General features: G+C 35.3%; 1 protein-coding gene across 8 annotated transcripts in view; it reads right to left on the bottom strand.

The window, feature by feature from the left end:
• FOXP2 (forkhead box P2) overlaps positions 1-23,928 on the bottom strand; it is a 588,171-nt gene that overhangs the window by 146,337 nt on the left and 417,906 nt on the right. For all 8 annotated transcript variants that reach the window (XM_077752288.1, XM_077752279.1, XM_077752343.1 and 5 more), the window contains one exon: positions 18,532-18,621. In XM_077752288.1, the coding sequence (XP_077608414.1) occupies positions 18,532-18,621 (90 nt within the window). The remainder of the gene's footprint in view (positions 1-18,531; positions 18,622-23,928) is intronic.

Below are 23,928 nucleotides of genomic sequence, written 5' to 3'. Positions count from 1 at the left end.
TGTTATTCAAATGAATAATAGCCATTAGTATAAATAAACAGGAGAAAACATTTACTAACAAAATATTTACTAACAAAATATTTCAAAGTTTCTTTTTCTTTCACTTCACAGGATCTGAAATATTTCAACTCATGGCTTTAAATGTACTAGAAACACTGTTTCAAGAGTGATTATAATAAAAGAAAAGAACTATTTTCTATTTAGATAAATGTAGTGCAAATTCTTACTGAGAACCAAGACTGGTTACTTTAGGAGCAGAAAAATAATTTTTATTACTATATAATTTGGGTGATATAACCAAGTTAGAGTGATTGTTAGAAAAGCAATTTTCACAGTTGTGACCTCTATGTAATTATATTTCTAAATATTCCTTATTTTATTTTTCTTCATTAAAAACCTTACATATATAATTGAGCACACAGAAAAGTACTCCAAACAGATAAGCTGGCATGTCATGGGGCATGTGAAACATAATGGAATGAAAACTATATTTGTATGTAATGAATATGCACACTGTATAATATTCTAACAACAAATTTCACTTTTTCTCTGAGTACCAGAATATTTTAACCTTGGTAAATGAGCTGTAAATTTCTAAATTTTAAAATAATCTTGTTTCTTTTTGTTTTTGCTATCGACAAAAACTAGCTCATTATCAAAGTTAAAAGCTTTTGACATGTAGCACATAAAGAAGGTTAATTTTTTATAAATATAAGCTCCTGAAAAGGTATATTTTTTGCTAAAAATCAAGGAGTAGGATAATAAACTTGTAGAGCTACAGACAGAGTCAAATCTTCTCAGCTGACAGAAAAAGAAAATGAGGTTACACGACTAAACTGCTTTCTACAAGCTCACACAGGTAGTGAGTGGTGGAGCCAATCCTTGAATCCAAAGCCTCTCCTGACACCACAGACTCTGACCTCTTCCCTGTATTACAAAACCTAAACGGAACACTGACAGGTTATTTACAACGCGTTCAGGCTTTTCTAGTTCCTAAACTAAGCTATACTCCAATGGATGAATATACAAATCAATCTTACAGGTAAAGAGAACTACCAACTATAAAACTGCATTCATTTCTAGACCGGCAGAATGATACCACACGCACGGATGCACACAGAAATGCAGGTGATCCCAAAATACTCGTGTTAACACAATCACTGGGAGCTTGGAGTTCAGGTGAATTTCAATTCCTCATAGTTTTCTGAACTGTCTAAATTATTTTTTCAAGAACTCATTGCCTTAATAATCTCTCAAAATTAGGCTACTTGAAGATTTTAAATAGAACACAGAACAGTAGTTATATTTTTCATACAACACATTAGCTCCTAAAAACCTGCTTTACAGACATGAAGATTCATCATATGAGTGTTCTGAATTTTCTTATTAAAACAGGATTTGTATTCTTGCCTTAGTTTCAGCAATGCAGAAAAATAAATGCAAAATATCTATGGCATGAGGGTTTCTTTTAAATGTGAAGAAATTATTAAAATACTTTTTTCTCCTTTTCATCTGCTTTTCAATCTGAGTAAAGTAAACCCCCTTTGTGATCAGCTCTCCCATTTTCCTTTTAATCATCTCTATCATATTACTTGTTATGCTTAGATTTGTTTCCACACTTCAACATCCTTCTTAGATTCTGGAACTCAATCCTAAACAAATTTTAAAGAACCACAAACAATGCCTTAGGAGGCACAAAAATGAAGAAAACCTTATTCTTCTCATTCTGTAAGTGATGGCTGATTCACTAAACACTTAGAGAAAAGAAAAATCCAATTTATTCCATAGAATGCTTTAAAAAGCCATAACTGTCAAGCAGGGTTTTTATTTTTACCTTAAACCACTGAGTTTTGTTTAAAATAGCTTAGAAAAATGGTTATTATCCTGAATTTTTATCTAGCCAAATTGCCAACTCCCATAGGATAGGAACATTTTGAAACCCCTATGGTACGTGGTGTCTGCCTAGCAAAGTGTCTAACACACTGAGGGCATTCAGTCATGTTTTTTTGATGGATTGATTGACTGAGGATATAAATTCAAATACATGGAAATACTGTAAACCACTTTTGAAATCTTACTGCTGTTTTGTTTTTAGCTTGTGGTTTTTCCACTGGAGCATGATAATCATTTGTTTCACATGAAATTCTAGAGAGTAGGTTTTTCAATTTATTTCTACATTACTCCTGAACTCTCTTTTTATTAAATAAGTATCTACTTGAATGGAATAGGAAGCAAAAAGGTGGGGAGTGGGGGAAAAATATATTAGCCAACCTTTACTTCAGTCTAGCAGTGCTGGAAATTACTGAATGGGAATGCCAAATAAAATAACTACATCAATTGCTTAAGTAATCATTTCTAATTTGGTTTAAGAAACATTTCTCACTATCAATTATGTTGAGAACAGAAGTTTCTTTTAAAGCAATTTATATTGATATGACATTGTGAATCAATGCTATTTTGACACTATAGTGTTGGCAAGATACATCTTAGTGTTGAGCAATTCATTTATCAGCGCTCCATCAGAAACTTGAGTTCTTAATGCACACGGCTCAAACAAGTTCTTATATCCTCAAAGACTTGGAAATCACTAATCAGAAATTATCAAAGTCTTTTTTTTTAATGTTTATTTTGGTGGGGGGCAGAGAAAGAATCTCAAGCAGGTTCTGTACTGTCAGCACAGAGCCCGATGTGGGGCTCAAACTCACAAACCATGAGGTAATGACCTGAGTGAAAATCAAGAATCAGTTGATGAACTGGGACATCCAGGTGCAACCCCCCCTTTTATACTATATGCATATGCATCCCTGTATTTCACAGATTAATTTCCATATTCTAATATTTATCAAAGGGTTTGCAATATGGGTCCTGAAAACCAGAGTGGGGGAGAAAGGAAAAGAAAAATTAGTAAAGAAAGAGGGAGAGGGGCACCTGGGTGGCTCAGTTGGTTAAGCGTCAAACTTTGGCTCAGGTCATGACCTCACAGTTCATGGGTTTGAGCCCTACGTTGGGCTCTGTGCTGACAGGTCAGAGCCTGGAGCCTGCTTTGGATTCTGTGTCTCCCTCTCTCTCTGCCTCTACCCCTCTCATGCTCTGTCTCCCTCTATCTCAAAAATAAAATGTCAAAAAATTAAAAAACAAAAAAGGGGGAAAGAATAAAAAAAGGGAGAGAAAGAAAGAAATGGACATCTTCTTTAGAGGGAAAATGAGGGGCACCTGGGTGGCTTAGTTGGTTACGCGTCCGACTTTCGCTTAGGTCATGATCTTGCGGTTCGTGGGTTCGAGCCCCACGTCGGGCTCAATGCTGACTGCCAGCTCAGAGCCTGGAGCCTGTTTCAGAGTCTGTATCTCCCTCACTCTGACCCTCCCCTGCTCACGCTGTGTCTCTCTCTCTCTCTCCTAGAAATAAATAAATAAAATATTTTTAAAAAAAGAGGGAAAATGAGCCCTCAAATGTTGTATATTTTCAACTCTTCCCTATTTCCTTGCACCTAGTGTACATTTAGCTGCCTGCACTGGAGAGGTGTCAGGGTTTGATCTTCCGGCTTAATGATATGCAAAATGACCATTGCAAGTAAGTAGAAATAAAATGAAAAGAAACCACACACGGGAAGAGCAAGATAAAAAACAGGTAAACAAATCCTTAAAGAGATCATAATTTTACTAGAGAATAAAAATAATATGCTCACTTGGCTTACTTGCTTTGTTTTCAAAATTTATGATGTATTTTTCTTTTAAAAGTTTTTTTAAAGTTTATTTTTTGGAGACAGAGACAGAGTGTAAGTGGGGGAGGGACAGAGAGACAGGGAGACATAATTTGAGGCAGGCTCCAGGCTCTGAGCTGTCAGCACAGAGCCCAAGGTGGGGCACAAACCCATAAACTGTGAGATCATGACCTAAGCCAAATTCAGATGCTTATCCGACTGAGCCAACCAGGTGAACCTATTGATGTATTTCTCACAGGAAAGTTCATTATACTATTTCCTTTGTTTGAAAGATAAAATCCAATTTCACTAATTCAATAAACAATGTATTTTGAGAAGAAGATAGACTAAGTTCATTTTAATTTCATACTGGATAATTACTACAAAGCATGTAGAACCTCTTAGAGATGGTAAGATTATTAAAAATCATTATACATTTTCAGCATCTCAGATCCAAGCCAATGATTAAATCTATTCTCATGGTGCCCTGGATCAGAGGCTGATACACGGTCAGCAGAACTATCCTGGTTTGGTGGGACATAGTCACATATAGCATAAGGACCTCCCATTCTTACTCCCCCAGAAAGGTCAGCCTTTAACCGGACAGGCAGCCAAAGGCAGAAAGAGAAATTTCTGCCCCTCCTATCTTCCTACCTGTCCCCAAACTGAGAATTCCTCAGGAAATGATTTATTCATTTCCAATATCAAGCATAATTGAAAAAGGTGACCTGTAATCAGACAGAACTTACATTCAACCCTGGATCGTTAAGAAAGTTACTGCACATTTCTGAGCCTATATATCCTCACAGGTAAAATAGGAACAGCACTAACCAATTCTGCGTTAGGTGTAAATACAGTGATCAATCAGGGGTAAAATACCTGAAGCCCAGAACACAGCAGGAACTCATACATGTCAGTGGAGCTGGAGATGAGGGAGAACAAGGCTTCCTTGTAACTTCTTCTAGGTGACCCGCAAAGTACCTTTTTTTTTTTTTCTAGTGAGGTTGCTTATAATTCAGATACTTGCAGAAAATACAGAAAAAGTATGGAATACAACTTTTATCTTCCCTATAGCTGGAAGGAAAGTCGGGGCTTTATTGAGCTTTCCAGCAATACCAGCACCTAATATGTAATTATGCAATATGTAATAGCCAAATGAAAAATTTTCTCATGACCTTAACTTATTTAAATTTTTGCTTCTATGACTATTTTTTTTAATCACCCTTCAAAAACAACACTTGTTTCTCTACATGCAATATATGCATATCCCGTATTTGTTTCACTCCCTATGCGCGTTGCACTGGGTGCCTAACCAGCACTGCCAAGCATCAGTGGCCAACTTCCTGGTGGAGAGGAATAACCTCTGCTTAGTGGATTTAGCATTGTGGTTTACTTGGTACTGAATATATTGAATATATACTGGATCTGTAAGAATGTTTTGGTTATAACTAAAAATATTAAAACTTAGAATAAAGTCCTATAACCCACTCATCTTTAGTTACTTTAATACATAGGTTTGTGACTTTCTAAAATTTCCTAGCAGAAAAAAGCAACAACAAAACTTATTGTCACTAAAGCACTAAAGTGTCTCAAGTCATAAAAATCTCTTTCACACATATTCCTTGGACCACATGAGTTGGTACTAACATCTATTGTAAGCTGTCAGTGGCAGACACCATTAGATGCCTACTGCAAAATTGATCATTCCTTTTTTCTCTGTGAAAAGTATGGGTTTAGTGTAATAAAGTACCTGGTCAAAATGTAATCAGCTTCCCAGATTCAGTTGAAACAATGTGTTCATGTGATACTGTTCAGGCCAATGAGAAGGAAACAGAAGCTACTGTGTAAGGCTTCTTGGAACACTAGTTATTAAGGGGCTCTGATTCAGCTGGCACACACTTTATCTGTATTTTGCCATTCCCTTCTTTATGCTTGGAACATGGACATTGTGTCTGGAGAAGGCGCAGCCAACTTGTGGCCATGAAGACAAAAGCTACACAGGGACAGGGCAGGAAGCTAAAAGAAACACTCATCTTTCACATTCTCCTTGAGCAGTTGTACCAGCCAAATATGGACTGCATATCTAAAGAGTTTATGCTTTATGAGAAAAATAAATCTATATTCCTAAATAGAGCAGCTAATAAATTCCATAGAAAATTAGACAGTATTTTACTGGAAATATTTGACATTCACATGGCTAAGCCAACAGATACAATCAACTCATAAGAATTATATACCAACAAATCATACAGAAAGTATAGTTCCTTGATGATATTTGAAAAATCCTCACATCTCATTTGTAATCCTGTACATTTCTGGTATAGTTTTGCTAAGCATACTTCTTACTTCCTGTTCCTTAAGCAAAGATTCATTGATAATTAGCGGGGTTAGAATATTGCTAGTATAGAGTAATGAAGCAGTCTATCTTGTTAAAAAAAAAAACCAGACTAAATAGGGGGGAAAGAGCTTATTGTAAGCAAAATATTATGTGCATAAAAATTAATAAACCAGAAGATAAAATCAGGAAAGAAAATATTTAAGAAAAGATAAAAGGAGAAAGACTGTTATTGTTAAGAAAATATATTACATGCTATCTACACAGGAAAAGGAATCAGTTGAAGTATTAGTCATAAACAGACTGCCTAGTAAAGCCAAGACAAGACAGATTAGCAATGCGGGGGTGGGGGGTGTAACGTAACCTAACTGATGTTACTAATCCAATCATGTAACTGAATCTTTATAACTAGTATGTATGGGATGATAAAATAAAAGTATGATATGGGTTCTGGAAATATGCATGGGTGAGGGATTATTTCCCTCTGAAGAGTCAGAGAAGGCTTAAGGGAATAGGGCCTTAAGTAAGTGTAGGAGTCTGGCAGCTAGGTAGCAGGTACGTAGGTAAGTAGGTGTGAATGACCTTCAAAAGAGACGGCAAAATAGAAACCAAGGCAAGTAGGTATCAAACTTCTTATAGTTCATGGCACCCCAAAAGTGCCTGGTATATAAGAAACAGCTTATAAACATCTGTGAGTGAATGAATAAACAAAATATACAGCATATTCAGTAATCAGTAAGGACTGGGTCATGGTTGTAATGTATCAGATATATGACAACATATAGCCTTTTGTGCCATGCTGAGAGGTTGAAGAAAAGGGAAATTGTCGCAGTAGGACAGAAGAATACGGCTCAATCAGATTAGAAGGGTTTACACATGGACACAGTAGTAACACAATTCAGAAAAGTTGATGAGAGCATTGGATAAGGGTTGAGGGAGATAAATAATTTCAGTATAAAACAACTTTATCTGGTTTGGGATGCCCCAGTGGGCAAGTGAAAAAAACATATGCGGAGCAGAGGAGAAAGGAAGAACTCAATAGAGACTAACCCTGATGAATGGACTCCATACATTTACCAAAAATGCACTATGTGCCAGACACTGGAACCGTGAAGATGAATAAGAAAGAATCCTAGCTTTCAAGGAGCATATAGTAATTATGATTCAGTGGGATACCTATAAAAATAGAAGTAGGTATATGACATAGAAGTAATATATAGAAACGAATAATTAATTCTACATTGTGTGTGTGTGTGTATGGCAGGAGAGGGCATCAAAAGAGACTTCAGAATAGCTGACAACGAGAATGTAAAAGCTACGCAGAAGTTTCTAGATGAAGGTGGAGAAGTGCATATTGAGAAAAGGGCAAGGTCAGCTTTGTGGAGACGTGAAGCAATGTTCGAGGAACTGCTCCTCATCTACCATGCAAAAGTGTGTGGTGAACATGAGATCGGCCTGCAAGGCCCACTGGAGCACACAGCTATCCTTGAAGACAATGAACATTTTCCTCAAGGTTTCTGATACTTAAAGGGAGGCCATCTGGACATGGTGGACATGTTTGAGGCCTTCAGAAAGCAGAGACTATTTTTTCAAATCAAAGATATAAGAAAAGAATGAGCTCATTAGTGAAGATTTTACTGATTGACAGTACTGATGAGAACTCACTAAAAGTAAAAACAAAATTCTGACAATATTGTTGGAAATGATTCTGGAAAGAATAAATGGAGAGGGACATCTCAAGGCACCTACTCATGGGTCTGTTGAATTAGCTCGGATTTAAAGACATAAAAAAATCAAGCAAACAAAACAAAACACTGGGCAGGGATTCATGGAGTGCTGAATCTGGTAGGAACATGAAGTACCATTAGTTCAGCTTTTTCATTGTGTATTGGAGAACAGGGTCCCAGACAGGAAAACAGACACAGTATTTTAATAAGAAAATTCAGATTCAGTACTTTTTTTTTAAATTGTCAGAACCTTTTTCTTTTTAACATTTATTCATTTTTTAAAATATTTTTTATTTATTTCTAGGAGAGAAAGAGACAGCGTGAGCAGGGGAGGGTCAGAGAGAGAGGGAGACACAGACTCCGAAATAGGCTCCAGGCTCTGAGCTGGCAGTCAGCACAGAGTCTGACGCGGGGCTCGAACCCACGAACCGCGAGATCATGACCTAAGCGAAAGTCGGACGCTTAACCGACTAAGCCACCCAGGCACCCCAACATTTATTCATTTTTAAGAGACAGAGAGAGACAGAGCATGAGTGGGGGAGGGGCAGAGACAGAGGGAGACAGAATCTGAAGCAGGCTCCAGAATCTGAGCTGACAGCTCAGAGCCTGACATAGGGCTCAAATTCATGAGCCATGAGATCATGACCTGAGCCGAAGTCAGAAGCCTCATCGACTGAGTCACCCAGGCACCCCCAGGTTCAGTACTTTTTATTACAGGGCCCCACTGTTGCAGAAAAGTGGTTTTGGGTTTCTGCATACTACTGTGTGTACCCGCTGCATAAGAATCTTCTGGAGAGTCAAAAACATTTTGATTTTCCAAAATCCTATCCCCTCAAATGTTTACTGAACGGTCTGGGGTGGATCCCCAATTCTCCATGTCTTAAAATGTTTTGAAGTATTTCTTGGATTTGAAAAACACTGGCCTAAATGAACTCTAAGACTGCACAGGAGACTAGTGATGGTTATTGGAAATATATTCTGTAATAAAGAAAAAAGTATCAACGATGCCCCAGTTTTTGAGAAACCAGAACTTTAGTCATATATTAATTGCCAATTAATATGTTTTAAATGTCTATTACGTGCTTGGTTCTATGGGAAGAAGGTGGAATATGAAGAGAATTGTTTTATAGTTTTCAGAGATTTTTTGGTGGGGTTGTTTTTACAAAGATATTCTACTGAAGAATTTACTACAGTTTTTCTGTGAGACAACAGATTTTCCCCATGTCAGCACATCGGTGCTCAGCATGTTCCTTGGTTTGTCACTTAAGAACTTGAAGTAGCACTAGCAGAAGATATCAAGGTGGCAGCTTTTACAGCAGCACAAGTGTTAGTATTAGAAGTGTAAGAATTTATATACCATGGAAAGGAATTTTCTGTCTATTTTGTGTTATCAAAATGCTTCCCTACTAAGTACCACATGTTCTATGTCTATACTAGTAAAATGATAAAAATTGGCACGATCAAACAACAAAGCCTTAAAAAAAAAAAAAAACCCGCACCAGGTAAGCTGGATGTGATTCAGCTGTGAACTGGATGTAAGCAGAGACTCTCATTTCAGGGATAAAATTTTAAGCTCAGAATTCTTAGGCCAGTTAACAACCCATGGTCATTAAAGTAAACCTTCTACTCATCTACCGAACTTCTAAGAGGTCTTTTCATTCCAAAAACACTGCTTTCTTACATGCCCTTAAAAAATATTCCAGGCAATTTTTACTCTGAAAGAGTACTTCAGGTGATTTATTAAAGTCATTGAGATTTAAAATTAAGGAAGAGGAGGGGCGCCTGGGTGGCTTAGTCGGTTAAGCGTCCGACTTTCGCTTAGGTCATGATCTCACAGTTCGTGGGTTCGAGCCCCGCATCGGGCTCTGTGCTGACTGCCAGCTCAGAGCCTGGAGCCTGTTTCAGTCTGTGACTCCCTCTCTCTCTGACCCTCCCCTGCTCACGCTGTCTCTCTCTCTCTTAGAAATAAATAAAAATATTTAAAAAAAACAAATAAATAAAATAAAATTAAGGAAGAGGAAATGTTTATATTGTGTGCCTTTCCCAATCCTTAAAATATAATATTAGCAAGTAAGGTAGGGGGCACTTTTTGTTCACTCTGGATTTTTCCTCACATATGTGCGAGTGCAAGATCTAGCAGAGTGAGCTCTTAAAATTCAGACCTTGAGGATTGGCCTGACAATTTTGAAACCACCAAGTTCCACAGTTCCAGGCATTCTATTTCCATAATTTGTCAGGCCATGAAAATGAATCAAGCATGCTGGGGGAAGGCTGATCTATTCTTTACATGGCTGACTTCTCACATACATACACTAACTCTTCCACTCCCATGATTCTTCGATCATGAATGTACTTTGCTGTTCTCTACCTGTTCTCACTGATGTAGGAAAACCTGTGATGTTAAAAAAATGTTTCTTCTTTTAAAACAATGATATTTTGAAGTCAAGAAGCAACTTTTATTGAAAGCTGGAAGTTGTTAACTTATGTTACACTTTGCACATAACAATGGTAGCCTGATTCAGAATAAGAATAGTATTTGGAAAGAAGCCTGCATTGATCTCTCCATAGTTTTGAAGTGGGGATTTCTTGAATTTGAGGGTTCATGAAGATCTCAGGATGCATACCTTGTGAATGTCAAGGGTCTACTATAATTAGTTCTCATGAGTGGTTTCTTCCTCATCAGAGAACATAATTTTCATCTTAAAAAATCTACTATACTTTAGCAATTTATTAATATTTATTAAGTGCCTTTGGGAAAAGTAACTTAGTGCCCAACCATAATTTAACTTAAAATCATGTTAGATTCTTATAATGAGCTTATATGATTTTCATATTAAGGTAGGGTGGCTTAAATATTTTTGAAAGAACAATTCATTATACCTCTGTTTGATCATTTCAAATGCTGTGCTTCCAAACTCAGCATTATTTAAAGAATTATAATCAGCACAACCAAAGATCTCCTTTAAAAATTGGCCATTTAATATAACTATTCCAAGCAATTCAAGTTTGAATATTCACCTCTCAATGAGTTTTCTGGAAAATCTGACAAAAAGAGTTAAGGGATGATGTAACCATTTTGATGGTGACTTTAAAGAGCCACCTAAATTTCATTGGTAAGGGGATTTCTAGCAGTAAATGAAAGGCTCCAGGTTCTAGGTCCATCTAAGTAGCGAAGATCGGCAAGGGCAGAGTTGCTTGCATACTAAAACTACAACTTAAAATTGCATAATGGAAACTTCTCTTGGGGCAAGGTAAGAACTACATATTGGATACTGGATTGTAAAAAGGAGCACAGACTTTCTATTTTGTTTGTAAGATGATATGCTAAAATACCTTCTAGGTTCAAGATAGACTTGAGTAATTGCAGGCATTTAAGATTACTCTTTTCTCAATATGGGACTGAAGGGACAGAGATTAAGAAAGTTGGACAAGACTACATGATGAGAGAAAATAAGAAGACAATGAAGGAAGGAACAAGATAATAGAAAAGGTGAAGATAGTAGGGAAATTTTAAGAAAACCAAGTGTAAATACTGAATGTGAGATGATAGAAATATATGAAAAGAATCCACTGAGGAAACACAAAGAATCTTAAATGTAAGTGAATTTCAAAATAATTTCATTTTTTGTCTTTAATCATGTACTCGCACCGTTCACTTTGTCATTCAGTTTGGCTTGTATAACACCTCCAAACATCTTAAGATAAAATTCACAGCCTAAGTCTTAAATCCTATGGAGAGCTCCCTTAACAATATTAATGTTCTATATCTTTCTTACTCACTTTAGTTAAGATAGTGAAGGCAAGGGAATATGTTCTTAGAATCCTAATGGATTACACAATGGAACACGTGCTTTGGTAGGTAGGAAAAGAGAAAATTTAACCTCCTAGAAAGCAGTTTTCTTCCACACTTAATTTATGGGAACTCGGTATTAGATATGCGATATACATTTACTTCACTGACTTATACAGTTAGAGACAGCGATATGAGAAATAGAAGTGCATTTACTAACTCAATTTTCTACATAACACTTATGTTAAAGTAAGTTTTCTTTTTTCTGATTCATTATTAGATCACTTTAGTACTGCAGATTCTCAGAATTACTGGTGAATGACAAAGAAACTAGGGGATTAAGGGTCACCAGTGCTGCAATTCAACATTGTGTGTATGAAAATGCTCATCCTCATGCACATTGCTTGACATGGTTGACAAGCTCCACCTTTCAAAAACTTCCTTTCCTTGGGGCTCCTGGGTGGCTCAGTCGGTTAAGCATCCGACTTCAGCTCAGGTCACGATCTCACGGTTCGTGGGTTTGAGCCTTGTGTTGGGCTCTGTGCTGACAGTCAGCTCAGAGGCTGGATACCTGTTTCAGATTCTGTGTCTCTCTTTCTCTGACCCTCCCCTACTCATGCTCTGTCTCTGTCTCTCAGAAATAAATAAAACAATTAAAAAAAAAAAAACCCTCTTCCTTTCCTTGACCTTTGGTGATGAATGCTAATTTGGCTATTCTTTTACTCTCTCTTTTTACCTTCTGCTTCTTTTTTCTTCTTTCTCTAAAAAAATGTGGATGTTACTGAGCTCCTCTTGGTAAATCATCTTTTCCAGAAACCTCCACTCCCATGGGTTCATCTATCATTTCTGGATTATTTCCTGAATACTTGTCTCTGGCTATAACCTCTCTGTCAATTTCTAATTTTCTAAAAATTTGTTACTTTAACTTACTTTTCTTGCCATCAGCTCAAACTCCACATGCCTAAGGCTCAATTCATCTATTTAAATAATTTATTCCAGACCCCTCACAACTCTCTATCCTCCAAACATCCTCCAAGTGCTCCACTGTTGACTAGATCTTCACAAAACACTGCTTTGATCATATCACCTGCTTATCAAAAGCTCCTCCCACATAAACAATACAGTACAGACTCCTTACAGGCTCCACACCATCCATACAAGTATTTACTGAGCTATATTATTCACCAGGCATAGTGAGGCATGGGAGGTGAACAGGACATTCATGATGCCTGGTGTGATAGAGCTCACAGCCTAGTAGGAAAGGCAAACGTTGAAAAGTAATTTTATGAGGGGCGCCTGGGTGGCTGGGTGGTTCCTGGGTGGCTCAGTCGGTTAAGAGTCTGACTTCAGTTCAGGTGCACCACATCGGGCTCTGCTGACAGCTCAGAGCCTGGAGCCTGCCTGCTTCAGATTCTATCCTCTCTCTCTCTGTGTCCCACTCACGCTGTGTCTCTTGAAAATAAATAAATGTTAAAAAATTTTAAAAGTAATTTTATGTGTGGCAAGTGTGAAATACGCATGTTTGGGGCCTACAGCAAGGGGAGATACTTTAGTATCTTATAAATTAGGCATACGTAGTGAATAGTGAAAATTATGGATGAACAATAGAAACCATATTATAGAATATTTATCACAACCTTGGATTAAATGTCAATTTTTTGGAGCTGACCATAATAGTAATTATTTATTAACTCATTAAAGTGCAAGAATTTATGCTAGTTACTTTATACAGTATTCTTTTTAGTCTTCACAACAATCTTACAAGATAGATGCCCTTTTTCTCTTCTTTAGAGATGAGGTAACAGCCTCCAAGAGATGGACTCCAAGGACTCTACCTTCCCAAAGTCCTATTGATTAAGGGCAAAGTAGGCTTCATACTCAAAACATGTTCTTTCTCCTACATGCTGATGAGACACAAGTTTTCCACTGAAGCATACTTAGCAATGATGGACTGGACATCCTAGATCCTCCTCCACAGGGTGTCAGCCTTGAGCAGCTGGCCACAGGTGGCAACATCATAATATTTTAAGATTTTATTCTGTAACATTCTTGTAAAACTGCTTATTTCATGCTGGCTTTTAGAAATGTTCTGTAGTATAATATGAAAATCAGGACCACGCAAGGCATAGTTTTTCCTTGTGAATAATTTTTAAGTTAAACTTTTTAAAATTTATGATTTATTATATAAAAACAATGTATTAGAGTTACTGCTTATCTTTTTGATACACAGGAAAAATAACAGAAACACTTAAAAATATCTTATTATGTTTTCTGCATCATAGTACATTGCTCTACTCAAATCCATATTGCAAATTTCTTGATTTGTTACTTTCAGTATTTAAGACAAAATGTTTCAGTTTCCTTCTAATTCTTACATACTAGAAATCAGAAATTATGTTGAAAAGGAAATAGTCAACATTATTCTTTACCAATGCATGCATGAACATTTATAATTTCCTAAAACATATTTATCAATGTCTAATTCCATATTCTACAGTTATGATTTTCTCCTAGAATATATATTCATTATTTATACTTTATTCTTGATATTTTCCAAGAATATGAAATTTAGAAATGGTGAGTAGTTTACTGTAGAATTTCTTGTTTTGTCTGCTTATGTTAATTTCAACATTTCAAGTTGAAGAAGTAGAAAAAGGTAGAAATTTGCTAAATTGTATTATATCACAACGTATTTTAATGTAGATTACTAAGGAAAATACATTGATAAAATCATTCTTTGTGTAGCTTTTATTTCTCCTTAAACCAATTTATAAAACTACTGCAAGGCATTAAACAGAACAAAGCTTCCTGAGATACTGTACAAAATGGTATTTCCACAATTGTTTCCATGCATACAGGATTTAGTACATTGATTCCAAAACATTAGTTTTGGCTATGGCATGTTAAAAAACAAGTGCTTTGTAACTGAAAACAAACAAACAAATGAAATCTTAACTCATAAGCTAATACCCAAGAAGATACAGCTATTCCTGAAAAATTAAGATGCCTACAACTTGATTAAAAAATAAGTCTTACAGCACAGATTATATTTTGGCCATCAGATAAGCCCAATGTCTCTATTTTAAAAATGATGAGTGGCTTCCTTAACTTATATAACTAGCTTGTGGCAGAGTCAGAATAAGACCCCTAAGTGTAATTCACTTTTGCTTTTTATTCTTCTGTTCTTGAACTATTTAACACAATTATTAAAAAGTATTTTAGTTACCTATGGGAAAAGAGAACCTTATATTAGATATTAACCTACATGAAGGAAGTGATTACAATACTATATACTAATATTCATCTAAGATAGCAAAGCAATGTCATTTACCTTAAATTTACGTCTCTGCTCTGCACAGCTGTTGAAGAACCACAAGTCTGTCTCATGGCTGTAAATGTAACAAGAACAATAATGCGACCAATTTTCATACCTAAACTAAATTAAGTAGATTTGTCATAGGCTAGAAAAATGATAATGTATTTTACAAAAAAATTTAAAATTTACAGATTATGGAAGTGTGCATGTGTGCATATGCAGGTGTGTGTGTGTGTGTGTGTGTGTCTGTGTGTGTGTGTGTGTGTGTGTTTAAAAAGAGTAAAAAAAATACTCTTTCTTAATCTGGAAATTAGTTTCATGAGATTAAAAGCATTACTTATTCTCTTTGGCTAACTTTTCTTTTTATGAACCACTATGGGTAAACCAAGTCCAGGAAGTTCTAGGAGGAGATACAAATACATATTAGAATTCAAGATGAGAGACTGTCTTTAGCTGTTACAGTGTGTGTTCTGGGGTATACAGTAAGCATGTAAAGAAGAAACATCTGGTAATGATTAGGTTACTATCAGCTTCTATTTGCATCACAATCGTTATATGTTATTCATCAATATGTCATTAATCAATGTACCTACTATTGGACCTATTCGACTGGTGTTTTACGTAATGAATAGAAAATGTAAACATGTTTCAAATACATATATTCAGATATTTATACATGAAAGTGAAATTATTACTACAATCGGTACTTGAGCTTGTCAGATGTGATTTTTTTCTTTCCATTTTGTATTAGATAGGCTAATATCTATGCCATCTGTAGCACAAAACCCTGAACAAATGTAAATGAAAAAGTAATAGTAGATAAATATAATCTGCTGGAAATAGACTCTCTACCATGTCACACTTCAAATCTGGCTACTACTTTTCAACCTTTAAAAGAAATCAGTTGAGTATAACAAGACCTAATATTGTTCTTGTGACTTGAGCCATCAAAACAGATTTTTTATCTCTATTTTTTTCAAACTTTATAAAATAGTTCTCCATCAAAACTATATTTTAAAATGAAAAACACATACTCTCTTTTGGTTCTCTAAAAATGTATTATGTCTGACAAAGCACAAACCACTATGATCTATTATCAGCACCAAGTACCTAGCCTTTATAAGTGCAGATTTTGAAACATGTTCAATTAGTTATTAATTTTTAAGAGATAATCTACACCAACTCTATTTTGAAAGACTGGTTAAACAGTTAAGTAGAAAAAGAACTAGACTGAAAAAAAAGTCATCAAAGTTTCAAAGTGTTAATTTCATATTAAATGGTTAAAATTTTTAACAAAACTATTCAAGCCTCTAACAGAAGTAGCTAATAGTGAAACTCATGTTAAATAGCATTTGCAGATGCAAGGATAAGCATCACCTAAGATCCTCATTTGACGACATATGCAAACTAAGAAGACGTTATTAGGTTTGTAACACAACCCCAGTATGTTTACAGTTGCTAAACCTCTCAAATACTATGAGATACTAAAACTTTAGGCTCACATTATATTAATCGCAGTGTATAATTTGGTGAAGAGGTAAGCCTTCATTACTTCTAAATTCTCATTCACAAAAACCACTTTTCATTCCTATGACATTTTGGCATTAGACCCTATGATTAAAACACAAAATAAACACAAAATAAAATGCTATGGTTTTATAATTTATACAAGGAGATATATTAATATGTATCATAAAACACTAAATATAAGTGACACAAGAAAAGTCTTTGTGGTAATGTTTAGCACCTGAAATTGTTAAAAGATATTTAAATTGCTTTCAATCATCCTTCCACAATAAAATAACAAAATTGAGGACTTCTGCCTGAAATTTTACATATACAACATTTGGTACATGACCAACAATTTCTTATTTTAGAGTCATTAATGTTCCTACATTATATGTGTGTGTTTTCCAAGAAAAATTATGTATATTTAAGTTAAACAAGTATCAAATCTTGCCTTCCAATACAACAAAAAAAGAAAGACAAACTGAAGCCCAACCATTCTTTCCAGAGATACCCTGGTAACCTGCAATAAAGAGGCTTCTACTGGAGTTAGCTTTGGGGAGGAAGGAACAACTATTTTGTCTATTTTGTCAAGGGGCATGTTAAAATAGAATTAGGACAATATATAGTGCTTTTCCCAAAGTTGAAACAATAAACTCCCACCTTTGGCTTATGCTGCAAACAACTAAAACACCCTTGCTATGCCAACAACAGAGCAAAATTCCCATTCCGAAGCTACAGTGAAGTAAACATTTCATTTGCTATCTTCTGTGACTTCTATGTAAATTTTTCTCTGTCATGTAAATGTATGGAGAGGCTCCCATGGAATAAGACAATTTGATGGAAATACTCCAATCACTGTCGTTATTTAGGGAGAGATGATGGTGAGAGAAGTGTGTCACCATAAATTTATTGATCAGTTTAAACAAAAGAATGTGAAAAAAAATTTAAGTTAAAATGAATCTTGAGCTCTGGCTGATTCAATACAACTTTTGCAATCATGGCAGACATTTGAACTGAAGATGGTTGGAACACATCGGCTCTCCACAAGTCCTCCTTCTTCCCACCCACCTCCCACAAATGGGTTTGTTCCCAAGAATGTATATTCTGGTCTCAAGTTTGTTTAGGGCCCAAAAATTTAATCCAGTTTTTAGGGAATAGGTAGTTTCTGGATTGTGTAGATAAGTAACGTAAGCCTGTAATTCTCTGTCATGCAGAAGGCCATCATAAAAGACTTAACTACTAACATCTGGGAGTACACCTGAAAATGAAAATAGACAGCTAAGCCATTAAAAAAAAAATCCAAGATTGTTTTGTTAAAATAAAGCAACAAGAAGGATGCTTACTTTTTTTCAAACTAAGCTTACCTTATTAGGCTTATATAAAACACGGGATTCAGGAAAAAACATTTCTTATTTTTCAACAGAGCTGATAAACACTTTGAAAGATGTTTTATGTAACTCTAGATTCTACCTTCCAAACATTAAAAAAATACACCCTAAAAATGCTGCTTCTCCCAAATAACGACCTACATACCCCTGCGTAAGACTATATAAAACAGTGGTTATATTATGTAACAAAAAGTTACTTTAAAGGACATACGTATACTATCAGTTGCACAGGACAAACATAGTGAATAAGGACAACAAACTCCAGAATGTGTTTTTATAACTGTAGCAACAGCAATAACTCCTTGGCAAACTCAAACAGTTTTTGGCAACCTTGAAGGTTTTCTGCATTTGTCACTTGGATACAACTGTGGAGGTTGTCTAAGACTGACTGCTTTGTCTCCTTCCACACCATCTTACTATGGCTTTGCTTTGAAGGAAGAAATTTCACATTTTATTTTAACGTGTGAATAAAATTCTGTTAAAATCCCACAAGGGAGTTTGATACAAAACTTCTCATGTCTACGTATACCAAATGTGGTTTCTATATAATTTTTGTAATAAGTGACCTTGTATGCTTTCGAAATCTATGAAAATAGAAATTATTTTTCTTTCCAAAAAAAAATAGTGGACTCTCTTTTTGAATTAAAATTAGCAATACATGCAAGTGTAATAATTCTATGAATGTATACAACTGGGTCTGCACATCTGTTATCATTATGAACATCTTTTAAAATAAGACCTCAAGGACAAGAATGCTTTACTAACCTGCAGTGGTCTCTGTTTATCACTGCTCTTAGGAGATTTCAATCCACTTGTTTGCTGCTGTAAGAGAAGTTGTCTTGCTGCCTGGAGAGCCTAAAAGTAAAAAGGGAGCAATATCTAAATACTTTGTTGAATGGTAATTGATTATCAATAATTGATTATTCCTTGGTTAACAGTAAAAGGCTTCAATGTATGACAGCCCCTTCCCCATCCTCCCTTCTAGAGAGAATTATTAAATATCTTCTAATGTGAAAAAAAATTCCACGTATCACACATATACAACTTTACTTAAAGTCATGGAAATACATGTAATCCTGCAGGAAATCAAGTTAATTTGTTTAAAGAGCTTAAAGAGGAAAAAATCATAAACTGCATCAATAACCTCATTTCCACAAGGAACTTGTCTTTGAGTGTTCAACTAAAATGCCCACTCCCTTTTAAATTATCATTCAATTTGCATTTTCATATTACAATTTTGAAGCAAAAGCAGTAGACTTCAAGTGTTACCGGAAGCTGTAATTAAATTTGACAAATCAACATCAGATTATCTTGAAAGTGAATTAATAAGGATTTTCACCAAAGATTAAAAACACTTTTTTTGTACTTACAATTCAAGGGGAAACCTCTCCTTTGACAAAATAAAGTGCAGTTTTAATGCCAAATAAAATTGAGTGGTTTTCATTTGCATTCTTAGCAAAATCAGAGAACAAAGAAATTACCACTCAACCAATCAGATTTGTTTCTATGTGTGACAGAATACCAATCAAAATAGAAGATGTTTTCATTTATTTTTATGTTTTTCCCCCCATTCAGGAAAATAAGACTTAACATAAGAAATTAAGCATTTCATTTACAGGAGGAGTGACAGTTCGGTGAGTGTACTATAAAAACTTACATAAAAACGAATGCCATAAAAATACATATTGAGATGCTTTTAGGGTAGTAGTATAAATTAAAGGGAAAAAAAACTTTCGAAGAGCCTCTACTTTGCAAACTCATTTGTTCTCTCAATGACTGAGTTTAATGAACACTAATGATGAAATTTTTCAGCACATAAAACTGAAATAAATCATTGCCCTACTCTGTTCTTCAGTGTTTTAGAATACAAGGTAAATTTTTCATGATGGGAGAATATCTTAGATCAATATTCTACTATCATAATTGAGATTCTAAGCTGATAAAAAGTACAATTTTGATTGGAATCAATGATCTGGTTTTTAAGAGAGTTTCTAGTATCCATGACAACAGTTGCTTTGACAAGATGTGCATATGGCATTACACTGCCAGCTGGTGTGAACAATGTTTGAACTACTGCATTGAGATGCTGAGCAAACAGAAAAAGTTGCCACGTCTTAACCCTCGGGGAAGGCAGTCATCCCCTGATCAATTATGAAAAGACAGAGAGAGGGCTGCTACAGTCTGGCTCCAAGCAAGTTTTCTGAGAAGGCAGGCAGACATAGAAACCAAAGTAAACAAACTGAAGGCACTATAGCACCCTCCCCTAACAACGCTGATTTGTCTTCCTGGAGCGGGATCTGGCATAGTTTCTAAAGCACACTTTTTACATTTGGAGACACACTCACACATAGCAATCTTTTGTTTTTTCAATTTTTCAAGTAATTACTACCTCAGTGTTTTTTTAAAAAAATTTTTAATGTTTTATTTATTTCTGAGAGAGAGAGAGAGCGAGCATGAGAAGGAGAGGGTCAGAGAGAGAGGGAGACACAGGATTTGAAACAGCCTCCAGGCTCTGAGCTAGCTGTCAGCACAGAGCCTGATGTGGGGCTTGAACCCATGAACCGTTAAGATCATGACCTGAGCTGAAGTTGGACGCTTAACTGACTGAGCCACCCAGGTGCCCCATACCTCGATATTTCTAAGGATGACACATTCCAATGAACTCAGGCAATTTTATGGAAAGTGCAGTTTGACAAATAAAAAAAATACCCAAATACTTTATCACCAAACTTAGTTTAAAACATATCATTTAATATTCTAAATGATACAGCTTCCCTTTTTAAATCACAATTTATAACGTAACTCCAAATGATATTGTGCAAGTGGAAATTACCACCATATGACTTAGGCTGTGTCTACGTGACACTCTCAAGAAAAACAAACAAACAAACAAACAAACAAAAACCCATCAACTATTTTTGCCTTTGTTGCCACGGTCCACACAAATTTTGCCTAATCTTTCTCATATAATTGTGTTTTCCCCTTTTGTATGCACACAGCCTTACTGAATTTATATTCAATTCTGTGGTTATTTATTATTCTTAAAGGATTCTAATGAACATAGTTGTGAATCTTGGAATCATGAATGGCTGGGACTAAAAGCAATCATAGAAATCATCTACTTTGATGTCCTCAGTTTAACAAATGAGAAAACAAAGCCTAGAGTAATCAAGTGTTTTGTTCAAGGTCTCCTGCTTCCAGGCCAGAGTGCATTCCCGATGCCATATCGTCTCTGCTCCATCAAAGAAACCCTTAGATGGCAATGAATAAAGCTGGAGTAAAAGAGCACGTATGGCACCATAATAAGTTATTTTTACCTGTAAAGAGAGTAAATTTGTTTATCTAAACCTAAAAGAAAAACAATATAGTCTTTTTCCACTTGAATTTGTAAATGTTTGAATGGAACAACTACTATGGAATATAGATTGCTTTTATGGCTAAGTGTTCCAGCCATCCTTGACTTGGAAATCCTCTACCAACACCTGATGGAAATCTAAACTCCTGTAACCCTCTGATCATTTGACCAGTTATTACAAATAGACTGAACAATTCTAGAGCTGGACATAAGCCTTATCCGTTGTTTAGTTTAGATTTCATATTTTGCAGACACGTGAGTGAAGCACTAACATGACAGTAATTTGATTAAAGTCACAAAGCAGTAGCACCGTTTGGTCAAAAGTTCAGGCTGTTGTCTCCCAAGCTGAGGGCTCTATTCATGTCATCACCCTTCATGATATTCATTCAGCTCAATCCACACAAGAAACCCAATGGAATATGCAACACCCAGTGGCTACAGAAAGACACTAGGAAATTAGATTTATTGGAATTGCAGTTTATGAAAATTTCACTGGACAAAAGCATACATATACACTGTTATTACAGTAATAGTAATAATGGAATACCACAGATAGCCGGCTAAACTTTTAAAGTACCTTGGTTTCCATACACATTTAGAGTTATGTTTAAAATAGTCCTGTTTAAAATAGTCCAGGATCTGGGGTGACTGGATGGCTCAGTCAGTTAAGCATCTGACTTTGTCTTAGGTCATGATCTCACGATTCAAGGGTTTGAGCCCCGTGTCAGGCTCTGTGCTGACAGCTCAAAGCCTAGATGGAGCCTGCTTCCAATACTGTGTCCCCCTCTCTCTCTGCCCCTCCTTTACTTGTGTTCTGTCTCTCTTTTTCTCAAAAATGAATAAATGTTTTAAAAAAAGTGTTTTTAAATAGTCCAGGACCATCTTTCAGTACAAATTCTTATGAGAAAGAGACAGTCTCCCCCTCTTTCTAAAATTAAAAAAAAAAAATTAAATAAAAAAAAAAACTTGCCTATTTCAACATTCTTTCAGTAGCAGTAGAGATTGCTGTAGCAAACATAAAAGGCAGGAGAACAAAAAATAACTCTAAGATATCAGGAATGATTTAAAATTTATCCTAAGCGGGAATCTTTGGCAGTTTGCATTCTAACTGCAGGCATCGCATGACATTTTTATTCTCAGTATTCTGGATATCATTTTAGGACTGAATTTCAATAAACAATTGCTCAGAGACATCTAGTTCATCTTAGTAATTTATTTTGTAGTTACTCAAAGTATGAAAGATCAGGAGAGAAAATACTTTCATCAATATAAGGTGTTAGGTGTCAAATTACATAAAATATTAATTTGAAAATGACTTGTCCACTTTAACTGGTAAATAGAAAAGATAAATTCCAGGGCCATTCATTAAGTTCTATGAGCTGTTTAGGTATTTATATGATCACCTTCTGCTCTGCAAAAAACAAAACACAACCAAAAATTTAGAGCAAAAGGCAATTTTGTTTACAAAATCTCCTTTAATAAAGACTGAGTGTGATTCTAGTGAACAGTAAGAAAGAGGTTTCTAAGGCAGCCAAACCATATCTAGTTTCCAAAAACACATTTGTTTTGAATTAAGAGTGCACTTTACTTAATGAAGTTATCTAATTTTAGTAAAGTGAAAGAAAATTAAGATAGGGCATTTTAAAAATTGGAATCAGATTAAATTAGAATATTTTGAAAAATGAATAAAAATCTTTACAACATATTAAAGACATATTTTTTGTTAGGCTGCAGAGGTGTGGGAATGCACCAGTTTTTCAGAATTCAGTGCATCTTGCTCCACAACATGTATTAAATTATATGTTTACTAAATGGGATTTAAATAAAAACTTGAAAAAAATACTTACTGAAAACATCATTCCTAAAAGTTACTGTTTAATTTCAAATAAACTAAAAATCTGTAAGGAAAACAAAGTTCAAGTTATCACCCCTCCACAACAGTATTAACTATGCTACCTATGAATCTCATATATGGAGAGTGACTGTAATGAGTAGGTCATTATGAGAATTAAGGGTAGAAAAAACCTTTATAACCTGTCAGATCAATATCTTGAAAGACACTGAAAACTTTCACGAGGAGTAAAATTGTTTGAGAATAGCTAAGAAACACCCAGTGAAACCAAAAATGTTGAGCATTCTAAGGTTAATAAATAACTTCTTTTTTTTCAAAGTAAATATATGTATATTTTGGGAGAAAACAGACATCACTCATATCTCTCCCCATAAAAATAGGAATGCTTAACCTATCAGCCTGTTGCATTTGAGACATTAAAATGAAAAATGGCATCTACACCCATTAATATCTTCAATGTATAAACAGCACAGCAAGACACATTCTTGAGAGCTGAAGGCTACAAAATCTCTCTGAAACATAAATAACAAAGCACTCAGAAGCATATTTGATGTTGATATTCATCTCTGAGAAAAACACTGCTGCCTAGCCTTCTTATGAAAATAGATGCAGCCCAAATGGATCTCCTGTAATTGGTTTCAGATAGCGAGGTCAGAAGAAATATGATACAAGAAACGATTATGTGGAACAGGCAAAACAAGAATGTTTACACAGGCACTCCCTAGTTATACTGACAAGGGGTGTATACTTTGCAGATAACCAGAACCAAAAAAAAAAAAAAAAAAAAGAAAAAGCCAGCAGGACATTCAAAATTTTGCTCATACTCACACGTTTTAACCTTTAACATATGACATCTTTAACATCTTACTTTGAAAACTGAACGTAAAATAAGTTTTCAAACAGAATTTCATTGTCTAATTATTTTCACAAGTGTGGTTGATAAAAAGCATATTCG

Source organism: Crocuta crocuta, unplaced genomic scaffold (assembly GCF_008692635.1).
Source record: "Crocuta crocuta isolate KB4526 unplaced genomic scaffold, BGI_CrCroc_1.0 scaffold397, whole genome shotgun sequence".
Classification (NCBI taxonomy): domain Eukaryota; kingdom Metazoa; phylum Chordata; class Mammalia; order Carnivora; family Hyaenidae; genus Crocuta; species Crocuta crocuta.
The sequence above is the reverse complement of the archived record's forward strand: the minus strand, read 5'-3'. Positions and strand labels throughout refer to the sequence as shown.